The 19351-nt window shown below is 35.4% G+C and overlaps 3 protein-coding genes across 4 annotated transcripts in view; 2 read left to right on the top strand and 1 right to left on the bottom strand.

The window, feature by feature from the left end:
- LOC108736290 (probable Na(+)/H(+) antiporter nhx-9) overlaps nt 1-19351 on the bottom strand; it is a 52922-nt gene that overhangs the window by 31104 nt on the left and 2467 nt on the right. The window contains exons 2-5 of the mRNA XM_025980998.1: nt 2592-2855; nt 2083-2536; nt 1079-1296; nt 357-649 (exon numbers count right to left, since the gene is read on the bottom strand). Of these exons, the coding sequence (XP_025836783.1) occupies nt 357-649; nt 1079-1296; nt 2083-2536; nt 2592-2855 (1229 nt within the window). The remainder of the gene's footprint in view (nt 1-356; nt 650-1078; nt 1297-2082; nt 2537-2591; nt 2856-19351) is intronic.
- Nucleotides 2764-7117, top strand: LOC108738904. The gene is made up of 4 exons (XM_018472554.2): nt 2764-4222; nt 4278-4495; nt 5578-5989; nt 6043-7117. Exons 1-4 carry the CDS (start codon nt 3160-3162, stop codon nt 7044-7046), a joined length of 2697 nt encoding a protein of 898 aa, XP_018328056.1. The 5' UTR covers nt 2764-3159; the 3' UTR covers nt 7047-7117.
- On the top strand, nt 7264-14543 carry LOC108738765 (uncharacterized protein MAL13P1.304-like). Of its 2 annotated transcripts, XM_018472376.2 has the most exons (3): nt 7264-8619; nt 8677-8808; nt 8878-14543. In XM_018472376.2, the coding sequence occupies exons 1-3, from the start codon at nt 7461-7463 to the stop codon at nt 14502-14504; spliced, it is 6918 nt and encodes a 2305-aa protein (XP_018327878.1). In that variant the 5' UTR covers nt 7264-7460; the 3' UTR covers nt 14505-14543. The 2 variants fall into 2 exon arrangements, with proteins under 2 accessions (XP_018327878.1, XP_018327953.1); XM_018472451.1 differs by lacking the exon at nt 7264-8619 and having other exon boundaries at nt 8683-8808; nt 8859-14543.

Here is a 19351-nt window from a genome sequence, read left to right as displayed (position 1 = left end):
ATTAACTTTTTATTTGATTTAACTTTAGAAGAAAACTTCGTCGACTCCATCATCAAAAAAATTTTTACTTTTTTAACGTGTTTTATTATTTTAATAAACAATTTTACAATTTGCGTGCACAGTTCCTATGTAAATTTTTCCCTCATTCGAGTTATAAATTTTGCCACCAGATGGTGTATGCCCATTTGACGGATCCCAATACTATTAGATACTATTTATCCCATTTTCAATTTTCAATTTGATCTGTACGTTTCCGCGTCCAACTACAAACATTTTTCGGACTTCTAGAAGGTCACCCCCAATCTAACCATCCCTGTCTTCACATATTGTAAACAATTACAGACAAAACTTCTAACCTTTTCGTGTATCCTTTCATTCATGGTCGGTTTCCGTTTTTCGGCAGTCTTAACTTTTAGAACTTTTACTAAAGGTTTTATGGTGATGCCTTGAAAGAACACGGTGAAATAAATAACAGCAATGGTGGTCGTCATAAACATGGGCTGTAGTTTCACCACTTTCGTTTCTACAGTAGATACGAGAGCAAACGCCACTGCTCCCCTCAAACCCCCGTAAGACATCACAAATTTATCCACCTTCTGAAGCTGGTGAACTCTGAAACGATTGGCCAGCGCGGAAAACAAGATCACACCTGGAAATAGAAGACGATCAAAACTCTGTCCCTGAATATATGGGTAGCCCTTTTCTCTTGGATTCTTTTCATTATTTTCTACATTAAGAATAATGAATTCTTTTCAATTTCCAGCTCAAATTATTTCTGTTAATAAAGGTTGGATATACCGGTTGCGAAAGAGTGAACCTTGGCATAAGGAATTTCACAGTATACTATACAGGAATTGCAGCTTCCTACACATGCGTATTTTTACGTGCGTGTCTTTACACAATTCCTATCGCTTAGTCGGTGTGTGCGTGCAGTCTATATTGATTTTGATGAGAGCGGCATATTATTTCTATGCCAAGATCAGCATTTTCGCACACGGTATATGAGAGTTTACAAGAGGGCGACTGTAAATTGAGAACCAACACGTTTAAGGCTATAATTTTTTTGTCGATAGCTTACCTAGTGCTCTATAAAAGGAGCAGAACATGATAGTTAGAACAATGAAGTAAGTGTTCCAATCGTGGTTTTTATTTACAGTAGCAATGCCCAGGAACATGAAAATGATTGTTTCGGAAGAACTGCTCAACATTTTCATGGCGTATTTTATCGTTGTATGAGACTTGTGCGAAATATTAGCCTCAACGTAGTTCTTCATTGTTATCCCACAAAATGTTATACTGAAATAAACAAGCAGAGATTGAAAACTTCGACGAAATCGCTACAGTCGAAAACAAAACTAAAAGCGCAACATTCTCCACTTCTACGTTTATTTAGATTTTTTTATTTAGAATCGTTCGGGATCGTTGGGAGATTTAAACTTCAATAAACAAATAAGAGTTTTTAGTAATTACCAAAACTAGTTAAATTGATATTATAAAAATAAAAAACAATTGTGTGGTTTTATGAAACCACGATGCAAGTGAAACTTTTCGAATTGTAGACATTCAACAGTAAATTTCGATTTAGGGTATTAAAATTAAAATCGCGTTCTTAATCTTCTGTTAATGATTGGTAAATGGGAATGATAATGGGAAATCAATAGTAGACAAGATATCCAACCGTAAATTTTAATTTCAATCTGCGAGAGTACGAAACACATAATAAATACAATCATTCAGATGACAGGCGCATGTTAAAAACTGAGAACAATATTTATTTAAATCATTGAATCATTTTGAACTTCAGTTATTCTATGAATAATTTCGTCTTCGCTTTGAGTTTCACAGTTTACAAATGCAATTGTCATGCACTTGCACGAATGAGTGAGAATATAAATTCTACACGGCCTTGGCTGCTCTGCCGAGCGCTTTACAGTTTTACCCCCACTCTGCGGCCGGCTGTAATGCGACATGCGATAGATGAACGAAAAAATTTGAGGCGATGTAATAAAAGTTTCACATTAAAAACTGAAATTAAGTGTACCATAATTCTATTTGCAATTTTTGTATATTTGTTATACTTACGCTAAAATGCCGGACATGTGAAAAATCTCTGCGGATAGGTACGCCAGGTAGGCCATCACGAATATAAAAATAGGTTCAATAACGCGCACTTGATACGTAAATCGTGTAACAAACCCGGTAGCGAAACCCCATACAATACCGATAAGCGTCCCCCCCACGGCTACTACAATGAAACTAGCGAAACCCGATAAGACATCTTGGTACACGATTTTCTCCGCGCCCATTTCCGTATACGCCTCGAACATGTGGTACAGTACAACGGTCACGGCGTCATTTAGTAACGATTCCCCGAAAACAATAATGTACAATATTTCGTTGACATGAATTTCTTCGAAAACCGCGAGCACAGCCACTGGATCTACTGCTGATATCAGGGCTGCAAACAGAAGGCTATCAAGAATCGGTAATTGTACCGAAAACAGCCCCGTGAGTCCAACAGCCCATAGTGAGACACCTGAAAAATAAATACACGGAAATAAAGTAGCCGAGCCTTCAAAATGTAGTCTTACCTATTGTCAAACAGTTAAAGATGGTTCCTACTACGGCAAACAGTAAAATAGTCCCCAGATGGTCGAAGAAGAGTCTGTTCGGCATGAAGTATCCCGCGTCTAGTATAATAGGCGGCAACATGTAGAAGAAAAACAGATTAGGGGTCAACAGGGCAACAGCACTCTCTGTAGCGTACACTAAGACAACGCCAATTACTACACCAACTACTATCAACAGGCACGATTCTGGGAAAATTGCACTCAGTTTTGGAGTCATATGAAATCCTGGAACAATAGAGAACATGATATCAATAAAACAAACAGTGATTTGAATGATATTTTAAAATCGTTAAAAGAAGGCATATGCAAGGACAGCATGTAAACCTGGAGAAACCAAACATTATTGTGATTACACACACGTGAAACGTATAATTAACAAGTGATCGATGTTGAAAAATAGGCTAGCTTCTGTCAATCAATTTCAAATTCAAAAACTGTCACAATGTTGGAGTATTAATAAAATTTTGTCAAAATTACTTAATTCAGTCATTTTTTGCTCAAAATTTTATCTGTTTGAAGTGTAGCAGCAATGGATAAAGGGTTTCAAACTTATTACCCATATTATCCGCCATGCAACACTACCCAACGTGGTTCTAGGGAATTTTATCCCTTTTGTTCCCGACGAGAAGCGAAAAAGGCCGATTATGTTTTAGAAGAATCAGCGTCAGTTGAACTAAATAGCGTTATCCTTAACGAAACCGTTTACGATGAGGTCCAGCGTGGTGCATTGCTACATCCGATTCGGAAACTCCGTAAACGTTTTTCAATTCCGCCTACCCAATCGCCCATGTATTTGGATGACTTGATGAAAGACTTGTTAAGATTCGAAGGTGTTTGTAAGAAAAAGAAGAAAAAGAAAAAGAAGGTACCAGGGCCAAGCTGTAAATTGTCATACCTAAAAAACATGAAAAAAATGGACAGAGACGTACTGACACGAAAACAGTACATCGATTTTCTGTCCACTCCAAAAAAGTATCCAAAAGAAGATCCGTGTCCAAAACCTCCGGATCCTTGTAAAATATTAAAGACAGAAATGTGCCCCCCGAGAATTCTTCAACTTGCCATTCCAAAAAAACGACTGGTCTATGAAACGTGGAAGAACTACAACTGCGTTCTTCCCATTCATCTTATTGAGAAGCTGCAGGAAATCCTACATTCAGATCGAAATCTTGAAGCTTCGTACGCCAGAAGATACTTTAAACGTCTTGAGAGGCAAAAGAAGAGAAAGAAGATGTTGGAGAAGAAGAGAAGGCTGAGACAGATCGCGAGGAGGAAAGATAAATGGCTGAAAGATATAATAAAGCGTACGGCTAAAGCTATAGTGAAATTTATCAGGGATCGACCCAATTATAGTCTAAACTATAAACAAATCATGTTCAGTGATGCACTTTATAATTTAGCAATTCAAATAATGCCGATTCCTCGCTTAAATCGTAATTGTCCTTGCAACGCTTACCACAGGACCTTGTTAGAAATTCTTGATAAAATTGCTATGTGGGTGGATTTGATATTGAAATATATAGACATCCACTACACTGACTCAGAAGAGGAACTGCTGCTAAGGTTGCCATCAGCTGGAGAACTAGGAGAAGGTAAATATTCATTTATAAGAACTAGGTGTAAAACAAAGATCATTTTTTGGCGAAGGGGAAGAAGAAGGCGAAGGAGAGGGCGAAGAAGAAGAAGAACTTTCGGAATTGTCGGAATTATCTTATGGAGAAGGTGAAGGAGATATATCTATCCTAGAATTGCAAACCGAACTGACAATAACCGAAAGCGACAAGGGGGACGACTTACTCGACGAAGGAGAAGGAGAAGAAGGATTTGCTGGATTTTGCGCCGATACCGAGGACGTAATGGGAATGGTAATGAGCCGTTATTATTTAAATATATACAGGGTGCTTCAAAAAAATGTATACACACTTTGAACTTCCATAGAAAATTTATTTACCGTTCTACAAAGTTAAATTTCAGGAAAATAGAAAGCTGAAAGTCCAATGTAAATGAAACATAAATAACAAATGTTAATACTGTTCAAATTGGTGACCTACAGCATCAATACAATTCTGAGTACGAGTCACCACAGATTCTGTACATCGTATCAAAACGTGATACGTGAACCGGGATTTATGGGTAGCATCATTTGGTCGGATGAAGCCCAATTCAAACTTAATGGAACTGTCAATAGGCACAATTGTGTTTACTGGGGTGAAGAAAATCCTCACATTACAATTGAAAAAGCTGTAAATTTGCCTGGTGTAAATGTGTGGTGCGGTTTGTCTTCAAGGGGACTCATTGGACCTTTTCGATTTGAAGGCACTGTAACTGGTATTAATTACCTAACAATGCTTGCTGATTCCATATTTCCTGCCATTCGTGCATTATACGGTAATGATGATTTTTATTTTCAACAAGATGGTGCTCCGCCGCACTATCACAGGGACGTACGAGCTTACCTGGATCAAAATTTGTCGGGCCAGTGGATAGGACGCAGGGGGCCAATCGAGTTTCACCTTACACCACTGGATTTCTTCTTGTGGGGCACAGTAAAAGATGAGGTGTACAAACGTAAACCACGTAACCTAGACATTCTTTGGAATGAGATTCAAGCAGTGTGTAGAGAAATCTCATTGGACGTTTTGATACGATGTATAGAATCTGTGGTGACTCGTACTCAGAATTGTATTGATGCTGTAGGTCACCAATTTGAACAGTATTAACATTTGTTATTTATGTTTCATTTACATTGGACTTTCAGCTTTCTATTTTCCTGAAATTTAACTTTGTAGAACGGTAAAAAAAATTTCTATGGAAGTTCAAAGTGTGTATACATTTTTTTGAAGCACCCTGTATATATTTCTACCAATCGGAATCATACCAATGTTTTATATTCACAAGTTTGGCTAATTACGGGTGTTAAATAGTTAATTCGTCGTATTTTTTAAAGCTGAAAGATAGCATGCTGGGCCTCCTCATCTCGATATACGAAAGAGGACCAACATTGCTTGAAGAGCAATTGGATCCCAAGATCTTTGGCAAAGTTACAAGACGCTATCTTTTGGACAAAATTAAGTCGTTGGCTGATAAAGATTTAGCTGACCTAATTCGCGAGCGACAGGTACAGCTTGAGCAGAGAATGATGGAATGGGTACATAAAAATGCTCCTGAAGAGCTTAATGACGATATGTGCAAGACGATTAAAATAGTCGCTGCCCTTTTGGCGAGATGTTTCGGCAAAGAGTTTTTGGCAGGACTCTTGGAAGAAGAATTGTTGTTTGGAACTGGCGAAGATGATGACGGAGCTGGTCGCGGACGAGCTCGACTAGCTGGCGATGAAGGGCGCGGAGGAGGTGTACAGGGTAAAAATGTTGCAGTTTGTAATCCTGCCGTTGTTAAATTAATGTTTCTTTAGAATACGGCGAAGAGGGTCTTGCCGGTGACGACCTATTCGGAGATGATCGTTCAAAAGGATACGACGATGGCAAAGGCGAAGGAGAGGAAGAGGAATGTGAATTACCGGATATGGATGAGGGAGAGGGACCTTGTGGCGAAGGAGAATTTGGATTCAGAGGCGTATGCGAAGAAGGGGAAGACGAAGAAGGGGGAAGACGACGAAGAGGCAAAAGGCCATGTGGCGAAGAAGGGGAAGAATCTGAAGAAAGTGAAGAAGGGGTATGCGAAGGTGAAGGAGGAAAGAAAAAGAAGAAACCATGCGAATTGGAGATTGAGAGAAGAAGAAGAGAACATCCACTTCCTACTACTATTTGCGCACACAAACCTTCTAAAACATTCGAGCATTCTCCAGATATGATGTGCTGTCTGCATCTGAAACTTTGGGCTACATGGCTGTATGAAGTTGCAAATAATGCCCACACATGGACGAAATGGATAATTCAAGTATCACAAGAGGTCCGCCACTATGCAGCAATCGTTAGAGGCGACGTCCTTGATGACAATGGCAAACCGAAAGTCCTGTACAAGCAAGAATGGAGAGATTTCGTGGCCAAAATCGACAAGATGATCGTATCGTGGCGACAGTACAGTCTGGACGTCAAGAAAGTAACGGAAAGTGTTATCAAGAATTTCAAAGGGAAGAAAGTCCAATGTTGTCCGAAATGTTTGGAAGATAGTAACATAGTCGACGTCAGCATGGTGCATGGTATCACGCAGCAGTTGGCTGATGCAATGATGACTGCTCAGTACTGGAGGAATTGGCTAGATGATATCATGATGCAGACTTGCAAATTGCTCACTGTTGATGTGCCTGATGTTTGCGACACTGACTCTGTCTACACCGGAATGATGAGCACCATTACAGAAATTGGATCGTACATCAGCGACGGTTCTGACAGCGTGTGGGAAATAGAAGAAATGGAGAAAGGAAAATGCGTATGCTTCAAAGATCAGAAGAAATAACGTTGGTAGATCTTTTCACAATGTACTTCATATATATAACGAGTTTAAAATAATACAATGTCTAAAAAATCCTAAGGAATTTTTAATGAGAAGTTTCTAGCCTTGCTTTTTAGTGTATTCTATTCTAAAAACCTACTACGATGTGAAGAGGCACGTTTATATGTACTTGCCTATCATGTCAACAGCAACAAATTTTTTGCTTCTGTCGTCTCATGTCAACATTACGAAAATGTCATAATTGAAGTCAATTTTTAGTGAGTACTACAATCCATTTTGTAAATTTCATTGTGAACGAAGAAGTAAGAGTTTTTTAAAAGTTATCTTCCCGGCAGCACTATGTTTTCGAACCTCACAAGTATTTTAAAAACTTGGGAAATTAGTTTATATTAAATTTTAGAAAATCTTTATCATATAATGGATCATTCTTCAAATCAGTGGTCATACTTCAACAGATTGCATCCTAAGTTTCACGACAAAACCCACGAAAAGGCTTTTCAGAAGAAAATTTCGTTATTGCCGTCCACTTCGGGCCCTTGTTCATGCCCAAATTACAGACCACTTGACAGTAAGCAAAGAAGAAATTACCATTCATATTTTAATGAAGTGTACGAATGTAAAGCGGGTTCAAAAAGAACAGCTCCTCAAGTAAGAACGGATAGTGCAACTTGTGCAAATGTGTCGTCAAGAAAACGAAAATCTTATCACGATAAACGATTTCATAACGAGCGTGATGCTAGGTTTATTAAAGCCACAGCTGCACGTTTAATTAAACGTTTAAATGATCCTCAACTAATTACAGTACCAGAAAATGAGCTGCTCATGAAGAAACGCATCCTAGAGAAAACAAAAGAACTACTTCAGCTAATAGAATTCAGACAGAGTTATCATAAGCACCTGATAGAGTTCAAACGTCTTGTAAGAAAATTAACCAAATGGATCACATTGATTATGGAATGTACAGAGCATAATTATTCAGAATTATCGAAACGTGACAGCGATATAGCAAAGCGGAGAAACATGCCACTAAACATATTCGAAAGCTACGAAGATGAAAGCGATAGCGATAACAGTGAGAGTACAACGAGAATACAAAGCTTCAAATATTGGTTCGAAAAAACATGCCGATCAAAGAAGCGCATTAAAACCAAAAGAAATGCTTTACCAAAAGGATTAGAAGTCAAATGTACTTCAGTGTTCAGTATGATGGAGAAATGGCCGCTGGAGAAGAAACATTCGATACAAAAAGAAACCAAAAGCATTCAGTGGTTGGGAATGTCTGACAAATGTACGCAACTCTACTGTAAAAGAAAATCATCCAAGAAAAGATGCCATCAGAAGACGAACGTTCAATTACAAACCGCTAAAAGAAATTTAGTAGATAACGAACGGCATTTTGATTCACTAAATCAGACCACTAGTACTGTTATGAGATCAGAATGCGATCTGCCAACAGTTTCGGTAGCAAACTGCATTCCATTACTTTGTAAAACACCCAAAGACCCTTTTGCTTTTTATTTACCTCTAAAGAATACTCCGAAAGTTCTAAATACCCAACTGTACCTTTCAGAGTCAGGTAACCAATGCCGACTGATTGTTATTTTTAATACTGTTATCGTGAGTTTTCTTCTAGCGCGTGATTTGACATCTCAAGAAGATGAGACCTTCAATGAACCCAAGGTAACCATCAATTTAAGACAAAGATCACCAACTGAAACGTACTCAGATGATGAATTTTGTAATGATAACAAGAAAGACAGTAAAGGTAACTTGTTCTTAATATTTTTTGAAAACTTATAAAAATATATCGAGCAGAAATTGAATATTGTTCCAGAAACGCTGTCCATTGAAAGTAAAGGTGTAGAAACGGCATTCCCAAATATTTTGAGCTCTTCTACAAGCTACCAGTCCATTGCCAACCGAGAAAGAAGGAAACAAAACCGGAAATCATTAGCAATTAAAAATATCTTCAGCACTGACTTTTTTGATGGGAATTCGACAGATAATGAAACAGTTTATTGTGGATTTGAAATAAATGAGCTATGCAATAAGAGGAGTTCCTGTTTGACAAATACCACCTCCGAAAACGATAGCGTGATTAATTCTAAAAAGGTCAGAAAATTCAGCAGACTGCCCAAACCTCGAACGAGTACCGAACCATGTGAAGTAAAATTCAAATTTAATAGAAACGTTTGTACGTTTAGTGTGAATTATAATCCATCAAAAGTGTTAAGTAATTTAGAAAGCGCGAGTGATCAAAGTCAGTTAAACAATGGAGGATTGCAGACCACTGAAACTGAAAAAAACCAGCTAAACAATGAAGGAGAGAACATCAATGAAATTGGAAACATTGTTACTACAAAGCAAAGTCAGTTAAACAATGAAACAGCGAAGATCGGTGAAACTGAAGAAAATTTGGCTGCAAAGCAAAATCAGTTAAACAATGAAGAAGAGAAGATCAATGAAATTGGAAACATTGTTACTACAAGGCAATGTCAGTTAAGCAGTCAAAGAGTAGAGATCAGTAAAATTGAAAAAAAATTAACTACAAGGCAAAGTCAGTTAAACAATGAAAGAGTGGAGATCAGTGAAATTAGAAAAATTGGTTCTACAAGGCAAAATCAGTTAAACAATGAAACAACGAAGATCGGTGAATCTGAAAAAAATTTGGCTACAAGGCAAAATCAGTTAAACAATGAAGGAGAGAAGATCAATGAAATTGGAAACATTGCTACTACAAGGCAAAGTCAGTTAAGCAATGATGTAGTGGAGATCAGTGACTTTGAAAAAATTTTAACTGCAAGGCAAAGTCAGTTAAACAATGAAGGAGTGGAGATCGGTGAAATTGAAAAATATTCAGCTACAAGGCAAAATCAATTAAACAATGAAAGAATAGAAGTCAGTGAAATTAAAAAAATTGCTACTACAAGGCAAAATCAGTTAAACAATGAAGAAGAGAAGATCAGTGAAATTGGAAACATTGTTACTACAAGGCAAAGTCAGTTAAGCAGTGAAAGAGTGGAGATCAGTAAAATTGAAAAAAAATTAACTACAAGGCAAAGTCAGTTAAACAATGAGAGAGTGGAGATCAGTGAAATTAGAAAAATTGGTACTACAAGGCAAAATCAATTAAACAATGAAGGAATGAATATCAGTGAAATTGAAAAAAAATTAACTACAGACCAAAGTGAGTTAAAAAATGAAAGAGTGGGGATCAACGAAATTAGAAAAAATAGTACTACAAGGCAAAATCAGTTAAACAATGAAGGAGCGCAGATCGCTAAAATTGAAGAAATTTGTACTACAGGGCAATGTGAGTTAAACAATGAAGGAGCGGAGATCACTGAAATTAGAAAAATTAGTACTACAAGGCAAAATCAGTTAAACAATAAAGAAACGGAGATCGCCGAAATTGAAGATACTTTAACTACAAGGCAAAATCAGTTAAACAATGAAGGAGCGGAGGTCAGTAAAATTGAAGAAATTTTAACTACAGAGCAAAGTGAGTTAAAAAATGAAGGAGTGGAGATCACTGAAATTAGAGAAATTACTACTACAAGGCAAAATCGGTTAAACAATGAAGAAGCGGAGATCGCTGAAATTGAAGAAACTTTAACTACAAATCAAAGACAGTTAAACAATGAAGGAAAGGAAGTCAGTGAAATTAAAGAAATTTTAAATACAAATCAAAGTCAGTTAAACAATGAGGGAGTGGAAACAAGTGAAATTAGAAAAATTTGTACTACAAGGCAAGATCAGTTAGACAATGAAGTCAGCAATGAAGCAGAGGTCAGTAAAATTGAAGAAACTTTAACTGCAGATCAAATTGAGTTAAACAATGAAGGAGTGGATATCAGTAAAATTGAATTAATAACTACAAACCAAAGTCAGTTAAACAATGAAGGAAAGCAGATCAGTGAAACTACAGGGCAAAATCCACCATTAAAAAACATTGGTGAGGTATCTAATAAACCAATGTTACAGTCAGATTCCTTAACCAATACGAATTTGTTGAATACAACTCTTCAGAAATGCGATGACACCAATAATTTGTCGAAAATACAATCCGGTTCATTATCTGAAAATAATATGGTAAATACTTGTACAAATAATGAGGAAGCAGCAAACAAGAACGACTTATTATCAAAGAGCGAACCCACGAACAGAATAAGATCAAAAAAGAAGTGGAAAAATACCCTTATACCAGACGCCATGAAACGCAAAAGCAAATATATTAACAAAATTAATAGAGCAGCTTCTTTTTCAAAGCATAAGAAATCGCAATTGGAAAACAAAACTCATAAAATTAATGAAAACACGGTTTCAGATTTACCAAAAATTGAGAACTGTAATAATATGCATCAAAAAGTTGTTGATACTCAGCCAGAAAAAGGTGATACACTGAAAAAACTAGACGACAGTGTCAGTGATCCTGAAACAAAAATTAACCAATCAACAATTCAACGAGATATTATTGAATCATCGGAGACAATTGAAGAGATATTAAATGTTATACCTACAAATATTGTTTGCCTAAGTCCTAATAGTAGCGATGCTCAGAATAACAAGAATTTTGATAGTATTAATTCTTCTAATAACACTGCGGTAGCTATTGATGTGGCAAATTCAAAGAACTTATCTTGTAATGATATTAAGGAATCAGAAATGACTGAAAATAATAATATGAACTGCAGAGAGCTCAAGTCTCTCAATAAAGATGCGTCAATAAGCAATGTTACAACAAATAACACCAGTTCCCTGAAGAATAAACAGATAATTGAAAGTAAAACAATATTGTCAAAACTTACAAAGAATCGTGACAACAAGACTAACCAAAAACCTTCAGAAAATTCTAAAAGTGTAAAGAAAATATGCGAACCGAATTTAAAAGGTATTTACATTACCAAAAAGTTACCAGAAAAAGAAACATGTCCCAGTTCAGAAAAAAGCAAAACAGGCATAAGCAGAATACCAAAATGGCGATCTATGACGTTACCGCCAGTTTCTAAAAGAAACAATGCAACTATAAATAAAAATAAACTCGAAAACACTAGACCCAAAACAGAACCAAACCCTAGGACTTCAAAAATCGTTGATCAGGCAGCTCAAACAATTGCTACAGAAATAGTAAAAACAATAGAAATCAAAGACGCTGCTGAAAATACAGATATTATAAATAATCAGATCAAAAGACGAAACGTTAATAATAATAAAGTTATTAAGGTGAGTAAAATTAATGCAAAAAAGCGACCTACTGTGTGCGAAGAAGACACTACAGCAAAACGTCCGAGAACCGATAGCGATGAACGTAGATTTCCTTCAACTGCTTTGACTAAGCCAACTATTAGTAGTATGAATAAACAAACCAGTAGATATGGAACAACCATTGACAATAAATTCCACATAAATTCACAGAAAAGAAAGGGAAAGGGTCCAGTGAAAATATTGGCATTTTCGCGCAAATCATTTGCTTCAAAGAAAAATTCGATCAACAGAGAAAGGCCGATTGACATCGTATCTCCTAAACAAAGGCGGGGTAAATTTGAGGCAGAGCCTTATAAGGGTTTGGGCAATGAAGAGAAAAAGACAACATTCCAGTCTGAAAACATTTTTCAACAATTTAGAAATGTTTTGTGTGCAAGGCGCTCTCGTAAGCAAGGCCTCCTGCGAATGCCGGTCGTTGAAAGGAAAACAAACGTTCCTCGCGAAACAGCAGCAACTGACGAAAACAAAAAAACAACTCACGATTTAACAGCAGAAAAACCCGATTCAAAAATAAATGAGACAAATGTGTTAAACAATTTTCAAAATAAGTCTTCAAAAATAAATTTGATTAATCCGAAAGGCTATTGTGATTCAGCAACACAATCAATTTGTCCAATCAATAGACACGTAAAACGTATAAGACAACCGTTTTCTAAGTTCTATTATCCATTGTGGTACACAATTAAGAGACGCAAGTTCAAAGGAAAAGAACGAAAACGGGATAGCAAAATACGTTCGCTTACAACCATCAGCTCAAAAGATTTACCTTCCGTTGGCCAAGCAAATTCGTCACATTCTACTATTTATCAGAAAACACATTCTTCAAAAGAAAATTTGGCCCTTCCAAATAATAAACTTGGTGACAAGTTCAGTTGCGATTGTATCAAAATCGATAAATCAGAGAAAGAAATTAATAAAATCAAGGATATTAAATTATCGGATAATAGTGAATCCGAATATGTAGATGAAGCTTTAGAAAGCGATGATAAAGAAACATCTGATGTAACACAAGGCGCTAAGAATCGACATAAATTAAAACAACACGAAATTAGTACTGATAATGGGCTATTAACAAAAGCGCTTGAAGAATTGAAGCGCTACATTGAATCAATGGTAACTAAAGGATTAGATGAAAGGCAAAGAAAAACGAATGAACCTAAACATACAAACGAAGAACAACTTCTAGAAATTAACTCAGATGAAATGTTCAAAAAAGCATTAAACACCCTACATAATTCGGAAAGGAAATACATTAAGGTTAACATCGAAGATCAAAGTTCAATTACTGATGGTTACACCACTTCATTGAGCAGTTTCAGTAAAAGTCAGTCTCAAACGACATTATCGATAACAGGGTCTTATAAAAGCTTAAATAACACGGAAAGAGATAACGAATTCAAATTATCATTTTCTTCGGAAAAAGTACGTGAACTCATTAAAAAATCCTGCAGGACCGTGAGTCGTATCCCTGTGCCACTCAACACCCGAAGATCGAACAGCGAACAAAACCTTCGCGTCATTTGTCCAAATAGATTTTCGAAAGTTTCAAGTTCGAGCACCCACTCGATTAGTAGTGCATGTGCCAAACACAATCCCAGCATGATGTGTTGCAATCAGCTCGATACATGCTCGGTTTTCCTTTTTGAAGTGGCCCGACATTCTAGAGAGTGGAGTAAATGGGTCAGGCAGATTTTCAGCGGCATCAATAAGTTCACTTCTTTCGTTAAAGAAATGAAAGATGATGACGCAAAACTGGATGAGTTTTATCTCAATGAATGGCGCGATTTTACAGCAATGGTAGACAAAATGCTAGCATCGTGGCGACAATACAGCAGAGAAGTAAAAAAGGTAACCGAACACGCCATTAGGAAATTCAAGAGGATTGATGACCGATGTTGTCCTAAATGTTTAGAGGATGGAATCATAAGTGATAGAACGATGATGCGTGAAGTGGCTAAAAAATTAATAGATGCCATCACAACTGCCGAACTTTGGAGGACATGGCTGGACGATATCATGAAGCAAGCGTCCCTCTTGGTTGATATACAACCGAGTCATAAGCATCAACTAAATGTCGTCGATTATTCTAAGCACACGTACGACGATATGGTCCAGACTTTTTCGCAAATTGCCTTCTGTATTGGAGAAGCATCCAGGGTTATTCAGAAAATCGACATTTCCGAGTTAAATAAATAACATGTAGCAGTTCGACACAATAAATTGACTTGAACATTATTAGAATAGTCTACTAATAACGTAGCTTCACTTAGCCCTCCAAAAATCTCTTCAAAATTTTGATATCATTTGTTCAAGACAGCTTATCTTTACCTTATTTCTAAATGATTATATTAGTGTTGAATTTACCCTCAATTGAAATTTTAGGTCTTTTGGATAATAATTAACCAGATGTTGAGTTTTTAAAGCCTTTGCTAAGTAATGTTAATTACCCATAACTGTCTCTTTCATAAATGACGTAAAATAAGTATTAGATATAAATTAATCAATGACGTTTATTCAAATATTTCACAGAGTTTATTTTAAAAGCTAACTAGTCATTCACTGAAAAGATTGCAATTATTTAAGTATTGATTTATTTAAAGTCAAAAAGGAGCAAAACATGGAAATTTTTAAAACATTAGTTTGTACGCTATAAATAAACAAAACAATGGACAGATGGTAATCTCGGTAAATATCAAGCAACTTGTGGTAAATGCTTATTAAATATTTTATTTTATACAGCAAGAAATATGGTTAATAAGGATATAATAGGATATGATGTTTGTTTAAAAACTATATAAATATTTAAAATAGGGAGTTACAATGTAATCTTAACCAACAGTATTAAGGTAATATTTTTCCAAATATTTCGTATCTATAGTTATATAAATCATAATAAATTTTAAAAGAATTAGCTGGTTTAAAACTAAAAACCAAACACGTTTATTTCATGAAGTCGAAGGCAACAAACTTACATTTGTAGAGGATGGTATATAAATGATCCTATTTAGCGAAAAAACTAATAAAATTGATTGTATCTAATTGAATATTTGAAATGAACAATAATTTCCTTTTAAAAAACAGTTAAATGTTAGTCTTATTTTTAGGGACACTTTTTGGATTCTCTACGATTTGCTGCACCGTTATTGTATAAAACATTATTATTGAGGAATCCTGATGAAATATAGTCTTTTTGGTATTTACAGGGAGTTTAAGAATCTTACTTAAATTTGCTCCTCCTTTGGAGATAAATACACAGACAGACACATATACAAAAATCTCCAAAACTGGTTATTTAAGGTTCTTAAGAAACCCAGGATATTTGCGATTCATTAGAGAATATAGATGATATAGTTTAGTTTTATTGATGCCATTACAAAGTTCTCTCTTTTACTGAATTCATTTCCTACTGTTTATGTTTCATTATTTATTAAGTTAGTAACTAGTAAGCGTTTTTACAGTCATTCAGTCTTGAATAGGTAGTAAATTATCTGAATATACTTATGTTAAAACTGGTTAATTCTGGATACTGGATTTAATTGTATTATTTTGAAGGAAAGCGCTGGAAAGCAGTCAGTAACGAACAAAGTTTTACACATTCATCGCGTTTCCTTTTCTTGTTTTACCCAAATACAAAAAAGAATTTATTAGTTACATACATATGTGTATCTAAGTATCGATTTAATAATTAGTTAAGTGTATAATTGTGTTAGTTTCAAAAGGAATAAATAACTTCAAAAGTTTTAAATGGCCCATAAATTCATTGTGAAGCATTGTAATTATAATAAAACTTAGTGGTAAAAGTTAGTGTATTTTCTTAAAGGAACAAATGAGGTAAGAAAAAGGTAATATATATATTGTTTTAAAGGATAGTTTATATAATATTTATGATTCTGTACAGAAACTATTCGTTTTATAATTTGTTGAAGAGAAAAAAGAAACTCTGCAAGTGCATTCTCATATTGTAATCCTTACTAACAGGATAATTTCAGAACTACTCTTACAACTTTGTATAAATAGATATAAGGTGGATACTAAATTAATTTGAATTCAAAAACAATATCTTAACTGGTTTTTGTTCCAAAAAGAAAAAATTCGTGCGCCAGAAAGTTTGTTAAACTTCTGCTTTATCGATTTGACTTTAATTACACTTCGAAATACAAATCGATATATCAGCAATGTGGGTCGCAATTAGATACATTCTAATACATGGCTGACTTCCCATAAGACATAGAATTGGTGTGCTATCTCACGATGACACACACCGATGAAAACTGAGTCCTTTAATTGTTTTATTCAGGACGAATAGTTGACGTCAATACATTCTTCACGTATCTATACTGTTTTTATAAGCACAAAAGTGTACCTACACATCACCCCCTACGCAAAGTTCTGCATCTGAATTTATTTCGTTTGCAAATGGCTGCCAAACACATATATTTTCTGTTCTTCCATGCTGATTCACCTGAGAGAACAATAACGAACTGGGAATAATTTGGCGAAAACAGCTCCTGTCTTTATATAAAAAAAAGATAAATATGTGTACGGTAATTCATACGAAATAATAAAACAAAGCAGTGAAAACAGAAATAAAAGAATCCAAAACAAAAACCATCATAATAAAGAAAACCTGACAAGTTCCTGGTAGCATTACCCACACGACAAAGAGTGAAATTTGCGTAGGGTGGAACCGGGGACTGTTACTTGTCATTCTTATTATATTTTACAGTAACAGTACTAAAGAAAGGTTAGAAGCGTTCGAAATGTGGTGTTACAGGCGAATGATGAGGATACTGTGGATAGAGAAGATTAGAAATGAAGAGATATTAGAAAGAATAGGAGAACAGAGGACTCTATGGAAGTCAATAAGAAATAGGCGAGATAGGTTAGTAGGACACCTTCTCAGGCATGAAGGTCTAGTCATATTAGAGGCAGAAACCGAGTTAGGAGGGGTAGAGGTAGATCTAAATTGGATTACTGATCGCAGATAGTAAAGCATATGGGTTGTTCTAGTTTTAGGGATATGCGAAAATTAGCTCAGGATAGGAAAGAGTGGAGGTACGTGTCCAACCAGTGTTAGGACTGACGACATTATGATGATGAACAGTAATACAACCAAATGTAATCTGTTGACCCTCTACACATTTATATTTCGGATTCCCTTTTGATTGATTTGCTATCATAAAGTGCTGTTTTTGGATCATATAGGTTAATAATGACTTAGTAGTTTTCAAATACAAGTCCATATTGAGGTTGCATTTTGATTGTCAATTTTAAAAGCTCTTTTTATTACTTTATTACTTTATTACTTTTGCCCTTGTCCTGTTCGTGATCGGTTTAATTTACACTAAACACTTCTAGCTTCCAGATCTGAAGCTTAATGCTTTTACTAGCTTTTTGTCAAAATTAGGAGGTTTTGACAATCTTTTCTCCATTCATGCATGCATACTTACTACTTCTAGATTTCAACCTTTTGGTGGACGTGAATGCCATCCAAATCTGACGCCTCCTTGAGGTACAATTGGATATTAAAGCAATTTATACTTAAAAATGTAGAATCAAAGTAGGTTTCGTTCTTTATCTGGTGTAAATATATGTCAATCGCTCATTTTTTACAATTGAATCATCATTATATGTAGATATTTAATGTAGACTATGTTTTTCTTTAGAAGTTAATAGATGCTTCTTTTACTGATAATTTTATGTAGCAAAATGTTCTTGCGGTCTATATCAACAGATGTTTGGATGTTTTGGCTTTCGTTAAGCTTTCCACAAAGCACACTGGATACCTTTTTTCACCCGAAATTTATTGACTCCGCATTATGTGATTCATCCAATTCTGACGCTTCATGCAAGTGATTCTGCCGAGGGTTTATGCATACCATAAGGGATTTGTACAAATTATGCAGATGCTTAAACGTCACAAAAATATTTTAGCTGATCTCGTAGAGTGGATTATGCCATCCGCATAATACATTTAAGCTTAGCAAAGGACAAGGGCGCGAGTCCAAGAAATCGATACACCCTGACCTCCATTTCCTGTTTGCAGCAAATTGTGACCCAGAAAATTTCCAATTTGTTGCTGAAATGCTTCACTATGTTATTGTTGTTGCTTTTTCAACTCAGAAATTATGATCCCTTTGCAGCAATAAAGACCAACTTCATGATTGTGTCATTTGTACACTGTTGGAAAGCAATTTTAGCCTTGGAGATCCTTTGTTCTTGATTTTCGCTTAATATTGTCTGTTTAGTTTTCATTCATTAGAACTTTTGATATTCATATTTTCACTGGAGTTCTCTGATTAACTTAAGGAAATTGAATTGAAAATTTTGATATCTGCTTGTTTATATTCGATTGGAAGTGACATTTAACTGGCAAATACATCGACGAAGCATTTAAGAAAACTGAAAAGGAACGATAACGATATTGTGAAAGGTAGGCAACGGTATGTTTAGGAAAATGAGAAAATAGCAATATTTCTTCTTTTTATGTGGCGGTTAATGTCTCGTAAATATGTCGCCACTGCTTGATCTAGTAGATATTCGAACGTGTGATATTGAAATTTTAAATCTTTAGTTAATCAGTTAATACATATATATCATTCCTTTTTTAAACGTTTGGATTATTTAGAAATTACATTTGATCGTTAAAACGTATCGCAACTTTTACGCTCAAGAATCATTTTCAGCAAATGAAAATCAATCATTTGCCGGCATGTTACAGTGTTGAAGTGAATGTTCAGATTGAAGATGGTAATTATTGCCTGTTAGATAACCGGAGATTGGTAATCAAATGAATACAAAAAAGTAACTTCTACCCATTTGCCCCGAGAAATGTTAGACACACGTGTTTCGCCACATCTTAGGCTTCCATAGTCTAGAGTTACAGGTGGGCGAAACACGTGTCGCAAGTTTCGCTGTGGAAAATTAGAGTAAGTCTTTCTTTCTTTTATTTAAAACTTGATATTTTCCAAAACTTGCTACCATGCTAATACATTTATAATGTCTGCAGTAAAATTTACAGTTTGAATTCTGTGGTTTATTAT

This window comes from Agrilus planipennis, unplaced genomic scaffold (genome assembly GCF_000699045.2).
Source record: "Agrilus planipennis isolate EAB-ADULT unplaced genomic scaffold, Apla_2.0 scaffold2, whole genome shotgun sequence".
Classification (NCBI taxonomy): domain Eukaryota; kingdom Metazoa; phylum Arthropoda; class Insecta; order Coleoptera; family Buprestidae; genus Agrilus; species Agrilus planipennis.
This window is presented reverse-complemented; position numbering and strand designations above follow the sequence as displayed.